Below are 20124 nucleotides of genomic sequence, written 5' to 3'. Positions count from 1 at the left end.
ATCAATTTACGGAGGTGCGAAAGAGCTTTTCATGACAATGAAACTTAAATGTAAGCTCTGAAAGTTGACTGATGCTTTGTTGTCATTCAGTGTTATCTTGCGTACTGCATCCATTACATCAATTATCCTTACACCCCGATTCCAGTGGCTGCAAAAAGGGCAATAATGTGCTGTCGTTTTGTATGATTTCTGTAGATATGATTTTTGGTGTGTGCTGTTGTATATATTAAAGGCATGGAAGTGATTTTTATGGTGATTAGGCGGCAGGAAGACTGTTATAGAGATGCTGAAAAATATTCGAACCGAGAATTTTTAGAAGATAAAAGGGGGCCGTGGCGAGGAAGTAAAGGAAAAGCCGAGAGGTGAAGAAAAAGGGAAAAAAGAAACCGGCTTAACATAGGAAGAGCAGAAATATATAAAAGAAAGAGTGAGAAGAAATGGAGTATAATGAAAGAAAATTTAAAAAGCAAACTAATCTTTTTCTCTCGAAAAGGAAAAGAAACGAAAAAGAGAAAAGGGAATAGAAAGAAAAGGCACTAAATAACCGTAAAACGAAACAAAACAAAACAACAACAACAACAACAACAAAAAACAACAAAAAAACAAAAACAAAACAAAAAACAAAAAACACGAAAAAAATACAAACTAGTTTATTTTCTCTTGGTCGTACTGGATAGGATTTTAACTAGAAATTAAAGCGAAAGAAAAAGAACGAGAGAGAGAGAGAGAGTAAGAAAGATGACAGGGATTAATGAATGAAACGAAAAACTTCGAGAAATCGAAAAAAAAAAAAAAAAAGGAGGGGAAATAGGGCCCGGAAACAAAAACACTAAGCAACGAAAACGAAAAAACAAACAAACAAAAACAAGTAAAAATATATATAAAGTGATACAAGTAAAAACATAAATAGAAAAAAGGAAGGAATCGAAGAAGCGAAGATGATACCACCAAAAAGAAAACGATTTGAAAATAAATGAAAAACCTAGAAAAACTCAAGTACACCGAATCTTAATTATTGTCTCTCAAGCACCAAAGAACGAGAGAGAGAGAGTAAGAAAGAAACAATAAATGAATGAATTAAAGAAGAAAAATGAGGAATAGAAATCGAAAAAAAGAAGAGGGAAATAGATAAGGGCCCGGAAACAAAAACACTAAGCAGTGAAAACGAAAAAAAGAAAAAAAGAAAAAAAAACAAAAAAAAAAACGATATATAAAGTAATTTGAAAATTTATGGCAAGCCTAGAACCTCGAGTACGAATCTTAATTATGTCTCTTAAGCACCAGATTCTTTCTATTCATGCTGTCCTTCTGTAGCCAGCCGTGCCGCATGGCATGCTTATAATATATCTCCAGTAAACATCCAAAACACTCATCACCTTATCAATTATGATCTTCATGGGGGTGTATTCTAGGAACGGAAGTACGACATTACTGAGGGAATAATTGATAACTGATTAACGTCATCATTGTTTAATATAGACCTAGATCAAGTGTTTAGGCTCCATCTAGCTATCAAGGTGTAAAAAATGACCCTTGCCTTTAAATAATTGATTAGCGCGATAATTTTAGACTTGATGAGTCGTTAACTTTGTGAAGTTGAATATTTTGGCTTTTGTTTGCCGTTGATGAAAGTAGTTTGCGTCAAACGATAAAAATCTTGGTATTTGTACGTGTCTTGGTTGAAGATAATATAACTTATTTACTGATAAAGCTACAGAGCTTGAAGACAGGTGGATTTCTCCTGCCTGATAAACAGGAAACCGAACAGTTACAGTTACAGTTACAGTTACAGTTACAGTTACAGTTACAGTTACAGTTACAGTTACAGTTACAGTTACAGTTACAGATACAGTTAAGGCCGGTTTAGACGGTACGATTTTCGCCTACAACTATCGTATAGCGTGTAAATCAAGCCTACAACTCGCCTACGACAGACGCGAGCGTGTTGTATACGATAGTTGTAGGGGAAAAATCGTACCGTCTAAACCGGCCTTCACAGCTACAGTCACAGTGGACTGAAGAGGTTGAAATAAACGAAACTAGTTTTCACTGAATATTTATTTGTCGTTCTGGCGTACGTAGAAAAGATAATTCAAGTTAGGGATTTATACCTAACGAAAACAACTTACTACGAACCGTTACAGATACCAGTATATATTCAGCAATAAACAATGCGGTGGTCTCCTGTGTAGACGATAATATACATTCGAATAATGCTCCATGTATTGATCACTTGGTTAAGTTATCCGATTGATTAGATTAGATTAATGTTTTGTGCGATGCCATGATAGATGATTGTGATTAGCGATAAGGGGGCTTTCATTTATAAGCGTATTGGATAACCTCTCTTCATCACCGTACAATAGTTCTCAACCTCCTCATAGTCCCCCTCCCCTCCACGCGCTTATAAATGAAAGCCCCTTGTGCAAAACCCCAAATAAAAATATGTCTTTGTCTTAAGTCGTCCTTCTACTGCTTATTATTTTGACTGGACAATTCTTCCATGCGATCCCATACTAAATAATAATAAATATTAGCTATCGTTTTCTCCTGCGCTTCGAAGGTTCTTAAAAAACTTATCGAATTTTATCGCTCACGCACTTCCGGTTACTATTAACCAATCAGAAGCTTTTTTGTTGCATCGCCAAAAGTTCTATGTGATGAATTTCAAAATGGAGTCGTATTTCGAGTTAACCTTTTTAAAATACGTCCTGAAATATAACTTATGTTACATGTACCATTAAAGCTTCCTCTTGCCCTATCAGCAATAAATATTAATGCAAACAAAGTATAAATACAATAAAAGTAAGCGAAATCGGCGTTGTCTTAATTAGTCAGCAGCACCCATTTTGAACTGTTAGGATTTTTTGTCAGTATTTGTTCTAAATTGATTCTATTCTCTTCTGTCATCGTTGGTTAACTACAGCGGGTTAAGTAAAAAAGAAAATCCTTGCGCGCGCAGGTCTAAGGCTTAAAATAATGCTATCTTATTGCTTTAGGATTTTCTAGGAATATATCCATTTGGAGAAATCTTATTACTTAGTCCCTTGTGGACCTGGCATGTCTAGCCAAGGAATTAAAATTGATTTGTGTTGAAATAGTCGGTCATTTTGAAACTGTTAGTGTGTATGCATATATCAATTTCAAATTTCATTTAAATGGTAGCCTGCTTTCCTCTAGTCGAAGGGAACTCATGGTGTCTTAGCAAAAAACTCAGTGCTTTGATTATTGTCTAGTCTCCTAGCAACTGAGTGGGACGTTATATATATATATATAAGTATATATACTTGTCGGGTTAAGGTGGCGCATGGCGTAATGTCACGAAAGCCTAGTCAGTTTTTCAGTTTTTCTTGGACTTTCTCAAGGTCCATCTTCAGTACCACTTGATCTCGCTCACGCACTTCCGGTTACTATTAACCAATCAGAAGCATTTTTGTTGCATCGCCAAAAGATCCATGATGAATTTCAAAATGGAGTCGTATTTCGAGTTAACCTTTTTAAAATACGTCCTGAAATATAACTTTACATGTACCAGAAAAGCTTCCTCTTGTCCTATCAGCAATAAATATTAATGAAAACAAAGCATAAATACAATAAAAGTAAGCGAAATCGGCGTTGTCTTAATTAGTCAGCAGCACCCATTTTGAACTGTTCGCTTTGTTCCTTTGCGCGCTTCGAGGCGAGATCACCTGGTAGCCTTCCTTCTTTTCTTTACTGATCTCCACTTGCTGGGCCCACCTTGAGTGAATAGACCTTTAGTGTATTTTTTCCCGATTCAGACCTCATATCATTCCCTAGAGTATCATTTCTTTGTTTAACAGTTGCAAAGCGAAAGAATCGCATTTGTCAGCGGCATTCACAAAGCATGAGCTATATTAAAGTTGGACTTTTCGATTTACGATTTTTGTTAGAAACCAATTGATGCCACTGTGTCTCGAACAAAAGATCCCACGGGACAATAATGGCTTTCGTTAAAGATTAATTTTTGTCGTAATCGTTGAAGTTTGGTAATGAAAATTTCAATTTACATGTCAATCATTCGACAGCATGAACTTTGAAACTTAAAGTGTATATCAGGTCTAGAATTTTTTTACGGTTTTGGCATCTCTAGATGATATAAATGAATATTCCAAAAAAAAATTTTCGATTTCGAATTTTTTTCACCTCGAAATCAGCCTTCAAAGTTAGATTTCTGGCGACGCCCAGTCGTGTTGGCCGTGTTTTGGGAGACGCTAATGGACTGGCACTAGTTTTTCTGTGACGTAAATTCGGTGACACAGTTTAGATCGGCCTTTCGAAGTATTGTAAATATGCCTAGTAGGTGCGTGGTTGGAGGGTGTTCAAATATAACGAAGAAAGGCATAAAACTTCATACGATCCCTTATTTTAATGATGACCGACCAATAGCAAAGGCTAGAAGGAAAAGATGGGTCGATTTTGTGTTGAAAAGACGAGCAAAATGGACGCCTACGGCGACTTCGGCAATATGCTCGGAGCACTTTTCTCCAGAGGACTACAGTCAGCGTTACTCTTTCGGAGAAGACGACAGAAAGCTGGCACACTTAGTAAGGGATGAGACCGGAATTGTGTCATACCCAAAACTTTACCCAGTTCCATCGACTAGTTCAGCTGAAGCCAACAATTCTCAAAGAAATCGCCGAAAGGTAAGTCGTCGATTGATAATAAAAAAATGTCACACATATTGGACTATATGCCCCAACTGTAGCACTATCGTTTGTTTACTATATAGATTCTTAGAGACATGATCGCTGCTAGTACTGGTGAGTCCAGAGAAGCCATGGGACCTGTTAGAGAGCTTGAGAATGAAGACAGGTTACCTGTAGACAATGCAGAGGAGCCTGATACAGTAATCAGTGCCGAGGATTGTTCTTCAGCGCGGGATTTCAGCACCCAGACTCCAGATTGCTTGGCTTGCAAAAAGCTCAAAGAAGAAAAACGATTGCTACATAATAAATGCATCGATTTAAAAAACAAGATCGATTCTCTGGCAAAGGAACCCACTCCAAAATCGTCCTGTGGTATTCAGTGTAATTTAACACAGCTGAACGACCATGAAGAAGGTCTTGGAGAAAGGATCGGAGAGAATTTGGAACAAGACGATGAGTATGTAAATATGGAAGTGGAGGAAGATGATGAGGACACAGTTGACTATGACATTACAGAGGAAGAGCCTGAGAGTATCCCTGATGACGTTGACTATCACCCCTACACAGATACAGAGACAGAAACTGAAACGGAGGATGAAGAGCATATGACAGGAAAGAGGTATGGAATAAATTTGATCTTTATAGTTTAAATCTTGACAAAAAATAATTTGTTTTGCTGTTGTTTTGTCTTACAGATTCAATTCAAGCAACTATAGCACTAGAACTGAGCCTAAGTACATTGTCTTCTTGTCCAAGCTGTTATTGTTGTTCTCCTTCTGCCACTCCTGCAAGACTGAAAACCCTGTTGTGACATACCGAGAAGTAGGGACTATGGTCAATATCACTACTACATGCCAAAACCCCAGATGCCCAAAGAAGGAAAATACTTGGAGAAGCCAACCCAACATGACAGGCACTAAGATCCCAGCTGGTAATATTCTCCTGTGCTTTGCTGTCCTAACTGCAGGTGCTTCTGCAAGCAAGGTTTTCAGGCTATTTCAGCACATGGGAGTTGCCTGCATCACACTTACTACTTTCTTTAAACATCGAGGGGTACGCAATGTTTACAAAATGCTTTATTTATAAAAATGATCTATCATAGTTGAATTTAGTTGAGTAATGCAAACAAGGGCTCTGTACCTGAGAAGTAGGAGAATTATTTTCCATGTAAATTTATTTTTTGAATTTTAGGAAAAGCTGTTTCCTTCCATCCTGCTGTTTTGGAAAAAGTACCAAAAAGTAATGCTAAGTGAAGTAAAGTCACTGCCAGAGCCCCTAACACTATCTGGAGATGCCAGGCATGACAGCATGGGGCACAGCGCCAAATTTGGAGTATACTCAATCTTCCTTTGTAATTTGCCGAACATTATTCATTTTTCCCTCGTACAGGTATGTTATCATCATTGGATGTTATGATTCTACTATATCTGTCCTTACTGCCAAAACAGGTAGTGAGAATTAAACTTGTAAAAAAGCACTTTGTTGACTTTACATTCATTATGTTCTGTACACACATTCTTATTTGACTCTATAAGATAATTAATGCTAATCTTTGCATTGTGTCATTGTTCCTTTTAGAGAAATGAAACTGGTAGCAGTACGGCGATGGAGTACATTGGTTTCAATAGGAGCATCAACTTCCTTCTTCAAATTGGCCTTACAATTGGCACCTTCGTATCTGACAGACATCTCTCCATTGCCAAACACATGCGAGAAAAGCTGCCAAATATTACTCACTATTTTGATCTTTGGCACCTAAAGAAATGTATGAATATCTAGTGGTATTATTATTAATATCATATTTTATTAATTATTGGTGTGACATTTTAAACCTCTACACCACTTATTTAATGAAGGCAAAGCAAATATTAGTAAATATTTACTACAGTTATCTTTGAATATCTCTTGGTCAACTATACCTGTTTTCATGTCACCTTTGGAGTCAGAATGATTGTTTATGAATACATTTATTCTAATGGCATATGTATATTATGATAATAATAGTAATATATTGCATTTAATTTGCAGCTGTCAAGAAGGCTCTGAACAAAGTTGCAAGAGAAAAAGGATGTGAATTAATCAAGGACTGGATTCAGCCTTGCTTAAACCATCTCCATTGGAGTGCGACATCAACTGTCTGTGGAACCGGAAGAATCATCTGGTCAAAATTCAACTCCTTCAAAAGCCACATTCTTAATAGGCATAAAGATCTACCTGACCCTCTGTTCAATAAGTGCTCACATGCCGATGACATAACACCTAGGAAATGGCTTATCCCTGGTACTCTTTCTCTATTTTTATGTTGATAATTTCAAAATTTGTCACCACTGTTTTGTTCACACGGTTTTGGAAGAGTGATCCAAATTCCATTTCCTGGCCAAATCCCATGCTCTCAAATTAGTTATGTTTTTGAGCAACTCCAATTCCCACTTCTTATTTGCAAATCCCAAACCTGGTGCATAAAATTGAATTTTTCTAGCCCAGAAAAGTTGACTCCTAGTACCTAGCACCTATTTGACTGTTATAATTATGTTATTTTTCTTTATTAGATTCTGTGGCATATGAGAAACTGGACAAAGCATTGAGCAAAAAAGGAATTGTTGCTGGCATTAAACAGGCTTCTCCTTTATCGCAAACAAGTTGCCTCGAGGGATTTCACTCGCTACTAAATCAGTTTTGTCCCAAAATGATTGCATTCTCTTTCCCTGGAATGTATTGCAGGTATCTAGTACTGTGTATAACTTGTATCAATATGTATTTTTGCTATATATATTTTTCTAATATTATAATCATAGTATTATTCTCATATAAAAGCTATCAAGAAATAAGACATAAATGCATGACTAAATATTTGCATTCTTGCAAAAACTTGAATTGCAATATGCAAAATAAAGAAACAAATGAAATCAAACTAAGATATTCGAATAATAAGAATAATAATTTGTTATAATCATTCTCTTTGTTTTCTTTCCTTCCAAGACAAATACTTGCTGTAAGCCACTTCAACTACAATATCATTAGAGAGACAAAAAAGAAGCCAGATGGATCAGACCAAGTGAGATTTATTTATCCGAAGTTTAAAAATGGGGAGGCTACTGTAAGAGATGTGAGAATAAAACCAGATTATGGTAAGAATTGCTATTTCGGCACATCTGATTTAACAAAAAGTCAAAAAATACTTGTATACATGTTATTGTTTATCTTTTATCAATAGGGTATGTGGAAGAGATATACATCACTTTTCTCGAAGCATTGCAGAAAGAAGACATGTTAAGAGAGGCACAGAAAGAATTAAAAGAAATGACCCCACCATCAATGAACACGATGCTGGTAAAAGAAAGTAAAACTGTGGCTTTGGAAAAAAAGGAAAAAAGAAAGAGTATGGTTGTAGACAATGTACCACCCACAACACCATGTGAGTAGGATGTTATTTCCCATTGATGTTTCTAAGTTTGAAGAGTGCCATCATCATACCTGTGAAATTTGCTTAGCTGAATAGCACTGAATAGTGCTTACCAAACAAAAGAAAACAAATGAATTTGTGCTAATTATTACTACTATTTAGATTTCGTACTATTTCACTGGTTATACTGACTGCACTCTGTTTCAGTGTTCAAATATCACCAAGTCCTTATTCAGTGCTTTCACTATAGATCTTTCTTCATAATTAGACTGTTGTGTCTAAGTCATGAAGGTTTATTTCTAATATGTTGAATAATCTAACAGTCATAACATAATAGAAGTATAATATAAACTAACAATTTTGTCATCAACTATTCACTTCATGCTAATTTGTGCATTACTTTTATCAGTATCACAGGTACTTGAACAAGAAGCCAAAGCTGCCGAAATGAAGAAAACAAAGAAGATTGGAGAAGGCAGGATAGAGAAATCAATCCCTCATTGCACTCATTGCAAGAATCCCATGAAAGGACACAAGAATGTGAAAGACTGCCCTAAAAACCAGAAAAGCAGTTAATATTCTCTTGCTTTTAGAGTGAAGTTACTAAACCCGTGAAATAGAAATTACTTGTTAAGGTGTAATAGTCAAATAGACACAAAAGAAAACAATGGCATTAGAGTCTCAGTGCTAAGGTGTATTAGTCTACTATCCATTTCACTGGTTTAGTGACTTCACTCTTATATTAATATGTAGAAATGTATCATTTTGTAATACTTTTTACAATTAATTATTTTATAATTTTTTATTATAGTTGTAAGTGCAATACAAAGTGACAAATACAAAACAACCCTCATAAAGGCAATTTGAGTCATTTCTATTAGACCCATGATACAAAGTTGTATAATTAGTGAGGAGAGTCGAAGTAAAACAAAAGAAAACAGTGAATATCTACTACTATGTAGTGCAATTTTTTTCATGCTTCAAGTAAAATCACTCTAATGCAATGTTCTGTTTATAATATAATATGTATCACTCGTTATCTTCGTATCCACAAAAATCGGTGCTAGGAAACTGTTTTCTTATCGAGTGGTATGCACAAGCAGGCAGTGGGATTCTCTTGGATCCTCCTCCTTGATAACCATGAACCAATAGGCCCTTTGCAGCTAGTGGTCACGTGCTTGGATACCGCTTAGCAACACAAAACTGGAGAGCAAGCCTTCCAGTAAACAAAAGTTGTAATAGGTCAAGCACGCGTGGTTTTATACGATAGTTTCATCGTTCAAAACGCTTAATCCTTTTGCCCTATCTACAAACACAGTAAGATAATCTTAAATTCTCTCCTTTGGACTCGATTTTTGGTTCGAAGTAACGATATTCTTCGCGTTATCGCGAAAAAATTGTCACCGCCGGCCCGCTCGACGGCTGAAAAACATGGCGACTTCGCAAGGTATGTACTTCAAAACTCTCCTTTTTTTTGGTTTCTTTTCAATTATTGGACTTCTAAAATCTCTAAAATAACAGTTTAGATTGTGAATGGTGATCGATTGTAATTGGACGGCATTTTAATGGACGATTTGTTTATTTTTTGTGAGAGTGATTCCACGTCTAAAGTCAAGACTAACCCATGTTTACATATATTCGCTGTAGATGTTAGAACTCCCGACGAGCCATCACATACCAAGAAAAATTCTTCGTACCATTGTTGTGTTCCCTTGTGTAACGGAGATTCTCGATATCATCCTGATTTAAAGTTTCACCGCTTACCAGGCCGTGCAAGGGATGAGCAATTGAAAAAGGAATGGCTGGTGAAGATACGAAGAGATGTGGGCCCACACTTCAAGGTATATAGGAATCTAACAATATCAATGCACAATACGAATTGCCTGTGGATCTTTAAAAAACTGTAATGAAGATAAAAATAGTTGAATACAGTTACATTGTTATTAAAAGGACATTTGATTTATAATAGGTTAACAAAAGTACCAGAGTGTGCTCAAAACACTTCACTGAGGAAGATTACAATCCTCCCACTGATTCTGGACGTCAGTTGCTAAAAAGAGAAGCTGTACCATCAATCTTTGACTGGTCAACCAAATCCAAAGCAAGAAGAAAGATAATTCGACAAGTAGATAGGTAATGAATATCACATATTTCTACTTCAATACATTTCATTTAGACTTGACTGATGGAATTGTACTTGATGTTTATTTTGGTTTAAACCAAAATAATTTTATAATTTTAATAATTTAGTCTTTTATAATTTTTTATTTAGTGTGAACTGAGTGTGAACTGAGTGTCATCATAATTTCAAAACCTTTTTACAGAGACACTCAGACAGATGAAAGTGATGACAATGAAGATAATAGTCCCAGCACTTCTACAACCTTCAGCATGGATGACCTACAAGCACAAGTCCAGTCACTCAGAGCACAGTTCCAAGATGCACAAAAGCAACTTGAACAAAGTAGAAATGAAACTGCAGCTGCCCTCACTGAAATAAAAAGGGTTAAAGTTGAAGCTGCAAAAGAAATTGAGGACATTAAGAGGCAAGCTGCAGAACAATTAGCACTTAATAAATTTGGGCTTGAGAGATTTGGCACAGACAATGAGATCATAAGATTTTATACAGGTTTCCCATCCTATTTACATATTCAGTTCTTTTTTAAGTTTTTGCAGCCATGTGCTGCACAAATGACATATTGTTATGCCTCTGGAGAAAGAGAAAGTAGACCAGACTCAAGAAATATGCTTCTTGTGGATGAATTGTTTATGTTTTGTGTACGCCTCAAACTAGGTCTATTCGGACAGGATTTAGCTCATAGGTTCCGAATACATAAATCGTCAGTTTGCAGGAAATTGATCACATGGACTAATTTTTTGTATTTTCTTCTTGGTAGTCAAGTGATCTGGCCTTCAAGGCAAGATGTTGATAGGTTTATGCCAGAAGGTTTTAAAAAGCTTTATGCAAGCACACGTGTCATTTTAGATTGTACAGAGATTTTTGTTCAAACACCTACCTCCCTACTACTTCAGTCGCAGCTTTATTCTAGTTATAAGAGTAATACTACACTCAAGGGTTTGATAGGCATTACCCCTAATGGAGCTATTAGCTTCGTTTCTAGCCTTTACACAGGGGGGATTAGTGATAAGGAAATCACAAGGTGCAGCGGCATTCTAGATTTGTTAGAACCTGGTGATTCAGTCATGGCAGACAAAGGATTTGACATTGAAGATTTACTTAGGGAGAAGCGGGTAGAGTTAAATATTCCTCCGTTTCTTGAAAGTCAGGAACAATTCTCTGCCACAGATGTTCAAAAAACAAAGACACTAGCAAGTCTTAGAATTCATGTCGAGAGGGCAATAAGAAGAGTCAAAGAGTACCACTTTTTTGATTCAGATGTGCCATTGTCCACTTTAGGTTCAGTCAATCAGTTATATACTGTAGCCTGCCTCCTTACAAATTTTCAAGGCCCACTTATTTTATCCAATGGTAATAATGAGGCATAGTGTCTGTAAGAAGTTGGTGAATGTATGATTAATGTGGCTTACATAACCCATTAGATAATCTTTAATGCAGGTTGGTTTATCATGTGTCTTGGATTGCTTTTTGTAACTATTTCAATTTGTTTGTAAATGAAAACTCAAAAAAAAAAACTAATGAACAAACACAAAATATAAATAGCACAAATAAATATAATACTAATATGATATAAATATAATAAAAAATAAATTAAGATTATGAATTGATTTGTCATTAATAAAAATATAATATTTGTTATCATAAGAAATCTGGCCATGGTTTGAGAACAACAACAAAAATCTTAGTGTATTAATGTAAATAGTAATTGAAGAAAAAACTATCAACTTTGTCCTTTGCTTGCTGGAAAAACACTGAATCAAAATTAATTCTAGAGCAAACAAACAAATTTTCGTCAATGTAACTGAAAAAATCACACCATTCTAATCCTGTGAGTCCAAGCTGGCACTGGATCTGGTAATAATAAATGTCTGTTGTTTTCAGTTTGTACTGGTTAGTGTTCTGGTCCTTGGTGAGATACCTCACATTGTCAAATGATGTTTCCCCCTCTTTAACGACCTTTATTTCTAACAAGCCAAAGGGATTCTGACCATTATTTACGGCATCAAGGTCATAAACTTTCCTGTCTGGGCTACAACCTAGCCATGGGCACTTTGGGTGGACAATCAGCCCAGATGGGAAGAGGTTTACTCTTCCACCCTTTGCATTGCTAGCATAGACCATGGCAGCATGTGGTTCAAGTTCAATGCCTCTTCTCATTGCTGCAGTTTGTACAAATCTGGTGGGGTTTAGCTGATTGACAAGGGTGTCAAAATGTGACACCCGGCGAGCGACAATGCCAAATTTGCTTGCTGTTACCCTTTTTTTTCTGAGCAGGTGCCATACATCACTCTGACTTTGAGTGACTGTTTGCTGCTGCACTCTCAGTGATGACTCTGTTGTCACAGACAATGTTCCAAATATAGATTGTTGACGACTGTCAAGACAGATTGACACATTGTTATTAAATCTGTCCTCTGCACTTGAGAGGGGAAGCTCTGGGAAAGAAGTGCAAGTAAAATCATTTATGATGTAGTCAGTTGACATCTTTTGTTGATATGACAGGACACAGCCTTTTGGGACATTTCCAAACTTGCTCTGTACAAATGGGATATTGCCAAGTTGATCTTGATTGGGCAGAATGGTTGTAAAGAGAGGATAAGGTGGTTGGAAGCCATTAAAGTGCTCTTTTGTGAGGGTAGGATACTGGGTAGATGGGGAATACAAATTACTCTTGATATATCTACTGTACGAAGCGCCAAGTTGGGGTTTTTTCACTAGCACGTCTTGTATTTCTTTTTGTGCGATTTTGGATCCTCTAGGTATGCTCCAACGCTGCTTCATGCTGGTACATGTTAGCTCATCAGGCAATGTCCGATGTCCCAGTTGCTTAAGAAGGGCTAAATAGTAAAGAAGCCCGATCACATGATGGCAGTATCCACCTGCCCCGGCTACACATGAGCACAGCCCAGACAGCAATGTCAAATTGTTGTTCTGGACTGACACCTCTAAAATGTGCGGTGGTTCAGACTTCCTCATTGAGCGGTAACACTTGCATTTAACTCTCACGCACTGGTCGGTATATATCACTAAAAAATTGGAAAAATTAGTGTGAATTGTCTGCCATTCATATCATAATGAAATAGAAAAAACATTTTGGCTATCAAGTACCTTTAACGTCATGTAAATAGCCTGGTTCCGCCATAAATTTGTACGCTTTCGAAGTGCTTGTGCAGCCAGACTTCTCTATAGCGTAGCTCCCTACATCATCGAAGGTGAGGGAAGGAAAGATAGAGATGTCTTGAGTTTCTACTTCATCTAAAACAAAAATAAATATAAAAATATCAGTACGAAGAATTTTTCTTGGTATGTGATGGCTCGTCGGGAGTTCTAACATCTACAGCGAATATATGTAAACATGGGTTAGTCTTGACTTTAGACGTGGAATCACTCTCACAAAAAATAAACAAATCGTCCATTAAAATGCCGTCCAATTACAATCGATCACCATTCACAATCTAAACTGTTATTTTAGAGATTTTAGAAGTCCAATAATTGAAAAGAAACCAAAAAAAAGGAGAGTTTTGAAGTACATACCTTGCGAAGTCGCCATGTTTTTCAGCCGTCGAGCGGGCCGGCGGTGACAATTTTTTCGCGATAACGCGAAGAATATCGTTACTTCGAACCAAAAATCGAGTCCAAAGGAGAGAATTTAAGATTATCTTACTGTGTTTGTAGATAGGGCAAAAGGATTAAGCGTTTTGAACGATGAAACTATCGTATAAAACCACGCGTGCTTGACCTATTACAACTTTTGTTTACTGGAAGGCTTGCTCTCCAGTTTTGTGTTGCTAAGCGGTATCCAAGCACGTGACCACTAGCTGCAAAGGGCCTATTGGGTGAATTCCCTGTAAGCTGTTGCACGGAGAAGCCTAAAATATGAAATGATAATTTGTTAGTATATAAACTTATCAAACAAACAAGAATATATTCTTGAAATAAACAACTGTCAGTTACAATTGCTATTTACATCATTATCATGGAAATAAGTAATACTTTAAAACGGCATGGTATGACTTGTAAAGCACGTGAACAGTAAAAGATATAAGAAAATAAGGAAGAAAACATTAGTCATAGTTATCTTACTTGTTCTGGGCCCATGTAATTAAAACTAAGCTTAGAAGAAAAAAAAAGGATTTACTCACTCTTCTTCACTGCCAGTTTGTCTATACTTATATCCGTCGATAGTGCGGTATTTGGCACATGATGAACGTAGGGACCAGCGATTTAAACAAACAGGCTCAAACCCTGGATGTAAGGTCACACAAATGGGAGGTACTTCCAATTCTTCGAGCACTTCGGAAGACTTCAGTGACTCGAGACAACCCTCTATTTCGTGACAGTAATTACACTCTTGAGGTTTTTGAAGTAAGTCTTTCTTGCAATGACCGCATCTACACCTAAAAGAGGAAACGTTTAGATTTGCGAGTTAGTAAAAAAATCAAAACGAAACTAAATATTTTGCAAAAAGAGTGAGCTTGTAGCTAGATCTTGATAGTTACGTACCAAGCGCTATTCGGCGTGACGCCATCAAATCTTTCTTGAAGCTTTTCATTTCTCTTCTCGATCTTTGAAATTTCTTCGTTATATTCACTGAGCCATTCCGCATCAGCAAGTGGTTCTGAAGAATATGGTCCTACCAATTCGTGAGATTCAGACCTGGGGTAGCTATCATCTGACTCGTGTGTTTCAGCATGTTGATGGCATTCGTCCTCTATTTCTCCATCCTCTTCCTCTGAATATATACTTGAAATCTCGCTTTCAGAGCTGCAATCACTCCCGTAATAGTTCGTAGCCATCTTGTGAAATTATATATTGAAATTTATGTTTTTTGAAGGAATGAAAGTCACTAACGGGTCAATGTTTACAATACTTTGTCTACTCGTATCCTTGACAATCGCTTTTCTCGGTTCTCGAATTTACGTCACTAGTTACCAGTCTCCTAAAACACGGCCAACACGACTGGGCGTCGCCAGAAATCTAACTTTGAAGGCTGATTTCGAGGTGAAAAAAATTCGAAATCGAAAAATTTTTTTTGGAATATTTATTTATATCATCTAGAGATGCCAAAACCGTAAAAAAATTCTAGACCTGATATACACTTTAAACTTAAAACTCCTATCCGGCATCGTCTAAGAAAACCGAGTAGACTCAAAGTACGAAACCTAAAAAAATCTTAAAGTCTTAAAACCTGAATTATACCACCACCGTCAAACAACAACAATAACGACAACACCACCACAAACACAACAACAACGATGATGACTACGTCATTAGACAAAACAACCGACAAAACCAAAGTTTATGGTCCTTAAAAGTATAATTTAGTTATTAAATCTTTACTGATTCTGAAATAAAGCGCAAAAACGGTTACAATCTAGTTGAGCTTTGAGTTTGATAAGAATAAAAACATTTCCATTCTGGGAGAGTTGTTTCTCTGTCATTTACTAAGCGAGTTTGGGAAAAGTCGGCGACTTCATTTGATTACGAAAAACAGCCCTGACTTGAAACCATTAGTTAAAACACAAGAAGAGTGAAAATTTGATCGCTTCAGTCAGAGAAAGTCTCGTTGTTTAACAGCAACCAATTCTCGAGTTTCGTTTCACTGAGTGAGAGCTAGGCAGAGTGTGTGTGCTCTAATCATACTCGTAACACCACACGATCTTCAAGTTGTACCACTCTTATTTGAATGCCAAAAACTTTTTACTCATCTCAACCTGTCGTCTGGTTGTTAATACAAGTAGATTGATCAATCGCTAACCTTTAGACTCTACTTTTGGTTCACCTTGAAATAAAACTATAATAAATCAACATTATACGTAGTAAAGAATACTCACAGTGTCTCGCCAAATCCATGCAGACGGAGCTGGGTCGTATTTGAACTCCGTTTTAACCACTAAACCTCTAAAAGAAGTCGTTTGTTTTCTGAACTGGGGTAGTAAATTTCTAATCATCGACAACTGCTCTGTTTTGCTCTTTAGCCGTTTAATTTATGTCACCTTTTTAAATTGGTTGGCCAGTAACAGTTACTGCATGAAGTGACCTAATTGATCATTACAAATGAAAAAGTGAAGTCGAATTAGAATCGGAATTTCTCGAATAAATTTCCCTATGATTCATTTCATTAAAATCGCCAGTTTTCCAATTTGTTCTGTCCAGTTTATTTTATCAATTAGCTCTGTAAATGTGCGGAACTGTGAGCAATTTCAACACTAATACTGAATATTCTGTGTCCTTGAAATCGTCAGTAATTTGATCAAAGTTGACAAAAATACAAACCCACGATTGGCACGAACCTTTTTCCCTCCTTGAAACTGAGTCGAACACTCCTTAAATATTTATTTTTCGGAGTGTCTTAATAATGCGAAACATCTCTTTTTTAAACAAGGAAAATAACACAAATGAAATAATATAAAATAAAATGTGGAATTTTGAACTCAAATTATCTTTACGATGAAAAAAAGAAAAAAAAGAAAGAAATTATTTATTTATTTATTTAATATTTTGGACTTCAAAGCGATGCGGTGTCTGGTTTGGTCTCAACTTTCATTCATACAATAAAGTCAATATTTGAATAGAGATTAACGTGACATTGTTCAATGGCAGTAAAAATAAGCCTTTGTAGCTTCCATCCCTCCCTCCCTCCCTCCCTCCCTCCCTCCCTCCCTTCCTCCCTCCCTTCCTCCATACCCCATCCATTCATTAAATCCTACTGACCCATCCATTCAGCATCCATCCCATTTATCCCCCTTCCATCTAATCCTCCCCCACCTTCCTATTCATCCATCCCATCGCATCGTACTACCCATCCATCCAAGGCCATCCAAAGCATGTTGTGAGTCAAATATATGACAACTGTCTTCTTAGGGAAATGAAACTCCCTTGCAAAATGCAAAAGTGTAGTTTTCTTAATTTAATTTTATTGGTTTTTCCCCTCAGGGTAGGGACACCGCAACAGCTTTCACAGTTTTTGTAGGCCGTACAGTGTAAACATGAAGAGATAACTAGCTAAAAACTAGTGTGAGCTGCGTCGGTGTTTCTAATGAAACTAATGATAAAAGGGTAAATTTTACACCGTGAAAAGATGAAAAAACTTACTGATTTTTCGGACGCTAGTCCTTCGTCGGAGTAAAAGAGTAAGTTTTTTCATCTTTTCACAGTGTAAAATTTACCTTTTTATCATTATAGTGTAAACAAGTTCTTAAACAGCCTCTTCAGTGGGTCCAAGGAAAGGATGAAGGATTCAGGTGAGGTTCAATTGATTGTTTTATCCTAGAATTTAGTTTTACCAATGATTTGAAATAAGTTTATATTTATGTAGAAATGTATTTTTAATATTTAACCATAAGGGGAGGATATAAATGGGTGGTTAAGAAAAGGTCTAACTGCATGGTATAAATACTAGTATACGTTTGGACCCCCTCCCTCACCCCCCTTAAAAATTCCTGGATCCCGTCATGGATGGGAGACAACAGAGATGTCTTGATCACTCTAGTGTAATCAAACTTTTACATGCAAAGTTATTCAAAAACAACTTTAATTATCCAGCCACGTTATTAGTATTTAAGCTGTGAAGAGACTATTTTTGTGCTAATTAGCCAATTGTTCTTGTTTCTTTGTTTCCTGGAGGGCGATTAGCACTAATGATAGGTTAAACCGTTACCATGGCAATGACAAAGACATTAGTAAGCTTGTGTAAGCATCGGTTTATTATAAGTAATCCGTCATAATCTACGGTAGGAGAATATTTATGGAACATAAAACTTCAAAGTAAAGAAGCAGTCTGGAAATTCTAGTTGCGATGAATTAATGAGGAGAGAGCAAGCGTGCGAGTTTATATATTATCTAGAACATTAGTAAGTCGTACGAGAAGCTCAGTCAAGAAAACTTGACATCTTTAGCATAATTTACAAATACTTGAGCATAAGTCAAACTGAAGGAGGAGCTGAGGTAAGTCAGATAATCCAAAAGTAACACTCTTAAGAAAGTTCCAGAAGTTTGAAAAATATACAGTCAATGTCATTAACGTTGTCCACCGAAAAAAGACATTTACACATTTAGACTAAAAGAAATATCACGTGTTTCCTTGAACGTTCTGGCATAAAACAAACGCTGAAATACCATTTTCCATCTTAAATCCTCACAAAATGGTCGTGGAATTCTGGATTTTCGATTCACGAGTTGAATTTTACAATTAAAGTTCAGGCTGACGCACAAGAGGCAAAGAATACATATATTTTGGAAGCCTCGACATAAGAAACTATCGCTTTTATTCGACTGTTATTGACTTAACGATTCTATTCGCTTCTTTTTTCTATAGTTAAGACTGAATTTCGTTTGTTTTGATAATATTTCTCTACGAATTCATTTCAGACAAGTTTGGAGTCGTGTTGATTTGAGAGTTCAAAGTAAGGGGTTTGTTTATGTTATTGAACAAAGAAAGATCCGCCTCTGGCACACGTGTCGATCACTTTGAATGTATAACTAGTATTATTTAGACCTAAGACTATAAGAAGGAAAATAACTGCGGAGAGAGGCTAACGTTGCGAAATACAGTTGCAAATAGTTTTCTTACTACACCGTGTTGTAAGTTTCCTCATTCGTTTGTTGTATTTCAACACTGCACCAACAGATTCCAAACTAGTAACCGGTAGTCGTTATTAGATTATTCAGCCTTGAATCAACTCAGTCCTATGCTATCAAGGTTTTTTAGATCTCGCTTTTTTTATCGTAAAATTCCTGATGCATTTTCCTTTGAGATCTGGCTTCTAAGGACTTGAGGTGCGCCATGTACCTATTACCTATGTACCACTATTAGTGACCAAATCTTTTCTTAACAATCACAATTATGACTGCGTTTATTGAGAAAAAATCGCATGATTATCTTATTTTCTGTCTCATTAAGTCAGCAACGAAATCTCAGTTGTCTGTGTTTTACTGAACGGGAAGCCCAAAGATAAACAACACAGGTGGCAGCGGCAAGTATATATCTGTCATGCGCTCCTGTGCAAACGCCGCAAAGCAACAGAACTCCATTAGAAGTTGAGTGCGTTTGTCGGTGTTGTTTCCGTGATATGATAGAAGAATACTTCTTGAAAATGTAACACACAAAAAAGAAAACTCTACTTTGCGCCAAATTTACCGAGGGTTTTTTTCAGACAGTTAAAATTGGCGGCAATTATTTTTGGCGCGAAAACGCAAATCAAATTCCTGATATGAAACAAGTCAGGCTCGAAATTCCTCTTAGAAGCATTAAAGCCTAAACTCCTCATTTTGTCGGAAAAATAAAAGTGGTAGACTCCTTGTGGCAAGTCCTAGAGTTAAGTGACATTCCTCAACTGACTGTCATGTGTCGTGACCAGGCTTCGTGCGCAATCACTTAAAGGAATTTCTTTATAATTAAATTTTACCAACGATAATTATGATTACAATAATTAGAATTTTTGAATTATGATGCTTATAGTTTAGGTTTTTAGAATTCATTTGCATATTTAGATATATATATATTACCTTTCTTATTATATATGATAATGTAACTTGTATGTACTTCTATTTTCGAAGGGGTTTGATCCGAAATGTACGTGCATGTGCACATATGCTATTGTTATTTTCTATAGTCAGCACCTTGTCCTCAAAGGTGCTACAGCGGCACGTGTGTTTATGTACGTATGTTTCTTGTCGCGGTCCTTTTGAGGGCAGGCGTATATATAGTATACATCAGATTTATTATACTTATTAGATTTATACTTATACTTGTATTTATATTTAACTTTTATATCATATTGTATTCTTTATTTGTCAATGCTTCTGAAAAGCCCTGTAAAGGGATGAAGTAATAAAGTATGTATGTATGTATGTATAACAGATTACAATCACTATGAAACTAATACTTATCTAATCTCGATCTAGACAAAGAT

At 36.3% G+C, this 20124-nt stretch overlaps 4 protein-coding genes across 7 annotated transcripts; 2 read left to right on the top strand and 2 right to left on the bottom strand.

Moving 5' to 3' along the window:
• The first annotated feature begins 4132 nt into the window (after window positions 1-4132).
• LOC148910161 (uncharacterized) lies at window positions 4133-9024 on the top strand. 3 transcript variants are annotated; one of them, XM_089031803.1, is made up of 10 exons: window positions 4137-4664; window positions 4751-5286; window positions 5363-5720; window positions 5859-6056; window positions 6246-6432; window positions 6696-6947; window positions 7217-7388; window positions 7647-7795; window positions 7882-8082; window positions 8480-9024. In XM_089031803.1, exons 1-10 carry the CDS (start codon window positions 4311-4313, stop codon window positions 8644-8646), a joined length of 2574 nt encoding a protein of 857 aa, XP_088887929.1. In that variant the 5' UTR covers window positions 4137-4310; the 3' UTR covers window positions 8647-9024. The 3 variants fall into 3 exon arrangements, with proteins under 3 accessions (XP_088887931.1, XP_088887930.1, XP_088887929.1); XM_089031805.1 differs by lacking the exon at window positions 8480-9024 and having other exon boundaries at window positions 4133-4664; window positions 7647-7722; window positions 7882-8022; XM_089031804.1 differs by lacking the exon at window positions 7882-8082 and having other exon boundaries at window positions 4134-4664.
• On the bottom strand, window positions 8858-13881 carry LOC148910159 (uncharacterized). Its single transcript, XM_089031808.1, has 3 exons — window positions 13745-13881; window positions 13319-13465; window positions 8858-13236 (listed from the first exon to the last, which is right to left on the bottom strand). The coding sequence occupies exons 1-3, from the start codon at window positions 13758-13760 to the stop codon at window positions 11900-11902; spliced, it is 1500 nt and encodes a 499-aa protein (XP_088887934.1). The 5' UTR covers window positions 13761-13881; the 3' UTR covers window positions 8858-11899.
• Window positions 9380-11577, top strand: LOC148910160 (uncharacterized). 2 transcript variants are annotated; one of them, XM_089031807.1, is made up of 4 exons: window positions 9380-9517; window positions 9718-9911; window positions 10040-10203; window positions 10395-11577. In XM_089031807.1, the coding sequence occupies exons 1-4, from the start codon at window positions 9502-9504 to the stop codon at window positions 11575-11577; spliced, it is 1557 nt and encodes a 518-aa protein (XP_088887933.1). In that variant the 5' UTR covers window positions 9380-9501. The 2 variants fall into 2 exon arrangements, with proteins under 2 accessions (XP_088887933.1, XP_088887932.1); XM_089031806.1 differs by lacking the exon at window positions 9380-9517 and having other exon boundaries at window positions 9636-9911.
• Window positions 13882-13985: 104 nt separating the features above from the next.
• LOC148910158 (uncharacterized) lies at window positions 13986-15305 on the bottom strand. The gene is made up of 3 exons (XM_089031809.1): window positions 14714-15305; window positions 14353-14607; window positions 13986-14079 (listed from the first exon to the last, which is right to left on the bottom strand). The coding sequence occupies exons 1-3, from the start codon at window positions 15004-15006 to the stop codon at window positions 14040-14042; spliced, it is 588 nt and encodes a 195-aa protein (XP_088887935.1). The 5' UTR covers window positions 15007-15305; the 3' UTR covers window positions 13986-14039.
• Between the last annotated feature and the right edge of the window lie 4819 nt (window positions 15306-20124).

This window comes from Actinia tenebrosa, unplaced genomic scaffold, assembly GCF_029948245.1.
Source record: "Actinia tenebrosa isolate PJP-AT-01 unplaced genomic scaffold, QUT_ActTen_1.0 PGA_scaffold17__23_contigs__length_9995812, whole genome shotgun sequence".
NCBI classification, from domain to species: domain Eukaryota; kingdom Metazoa; phylum Cnidaria; class Anthozoa; order Actiniaria; family Actiniidae; genus Actinia; species Actinia tenebrosa.
This window is presented reverse-complemented; position numbering and strand designations above follow the sequence as displayed.

What these genes read in the sequence shown, in the direction of transcription:
- LOC148910159 (XM_089031808.1), bottom strand. An exon ending in CTATTTACATGACGTTAAAG is followed by an intron (nt 13,237 to 13,318) that starts GTACTTGATAGC and finishes CCAATTTTTTAG; the next exon opens with TGATATATACCGACCAGTGC.
- LOC148910158 (XM_089031809.1), bottom strand. Translation starts at nt 15,006, where the DNA reads ATGGCTACGAACTATTACGGGAGTGATTGCAGCTCTGAAAGCGAGATT. An exon ending in GTCACGCCGAATAGCGCTTG is followed by an intron (nt 14,608 to 14,713) that starts GTACGTAACTAT and finishes TTCCTCTTTTAG; the next exon opens with GTGTAGATGCGGTCATTGCA. An exon ending in CAAACTGGCAGTGAAGAAGA is followed by an intron (nt 14,080 to 14,352) that starts GTGAGTAAATCC and finishes TTCATATTTTAG; the next exon opens with GCTTCTCCGTGCAACAGCTT.
- LOC148910161 (XM_089031803.1), top strand. Translation starts at nt 4,311, where the DNA reads ATGCCTAGTAGGTGCGTGGTTGGAGGGTGTTCAAATATAACGAAGAAA. An exon ending in TCTTTGGCACCTAAAGAAAT is followed by an intron (nt 6,433 to 6,695) that starts GTATGAATATCT and finishes TTTAATTTGCAG; the next exon opens with CTGTCAAGAAGGCTCTGAAC. An exon ending in GAGAATAAAACCAGATTATG is followed by an intron (nt 7,796 to 7,881) that starts GTAAGAATTGCT and finishes TTTTATCAATAG; the next exon opens with GGTATGTGGAAGAGATATAC.
- LOC148910160 (XM_089031806.1), top strand. Translation starts at nt 9,636, where the DNA reads ATGGACGATTTGTTTATTTTTTGTGAGAGTGATTCCACGTCTAAAGTC. An exon ending in ATGTGGGCCCACACTTCAAG is followed by an intron (nt 9,912 to 10,039) that starts GTATATAGGAAT and finishes GATTTATAATAG; the next exon opens with GTTAACAAAAGTACCAGAGT. An exon ending in ATAATTCGACAAGTAGATAG is followed by an intron (nt 10,204 to 10,394) that starts GTAATGAATATC and finishes ACCTTTTTACAG; the next exon opens with AGACACTCAGACAGATGAAA.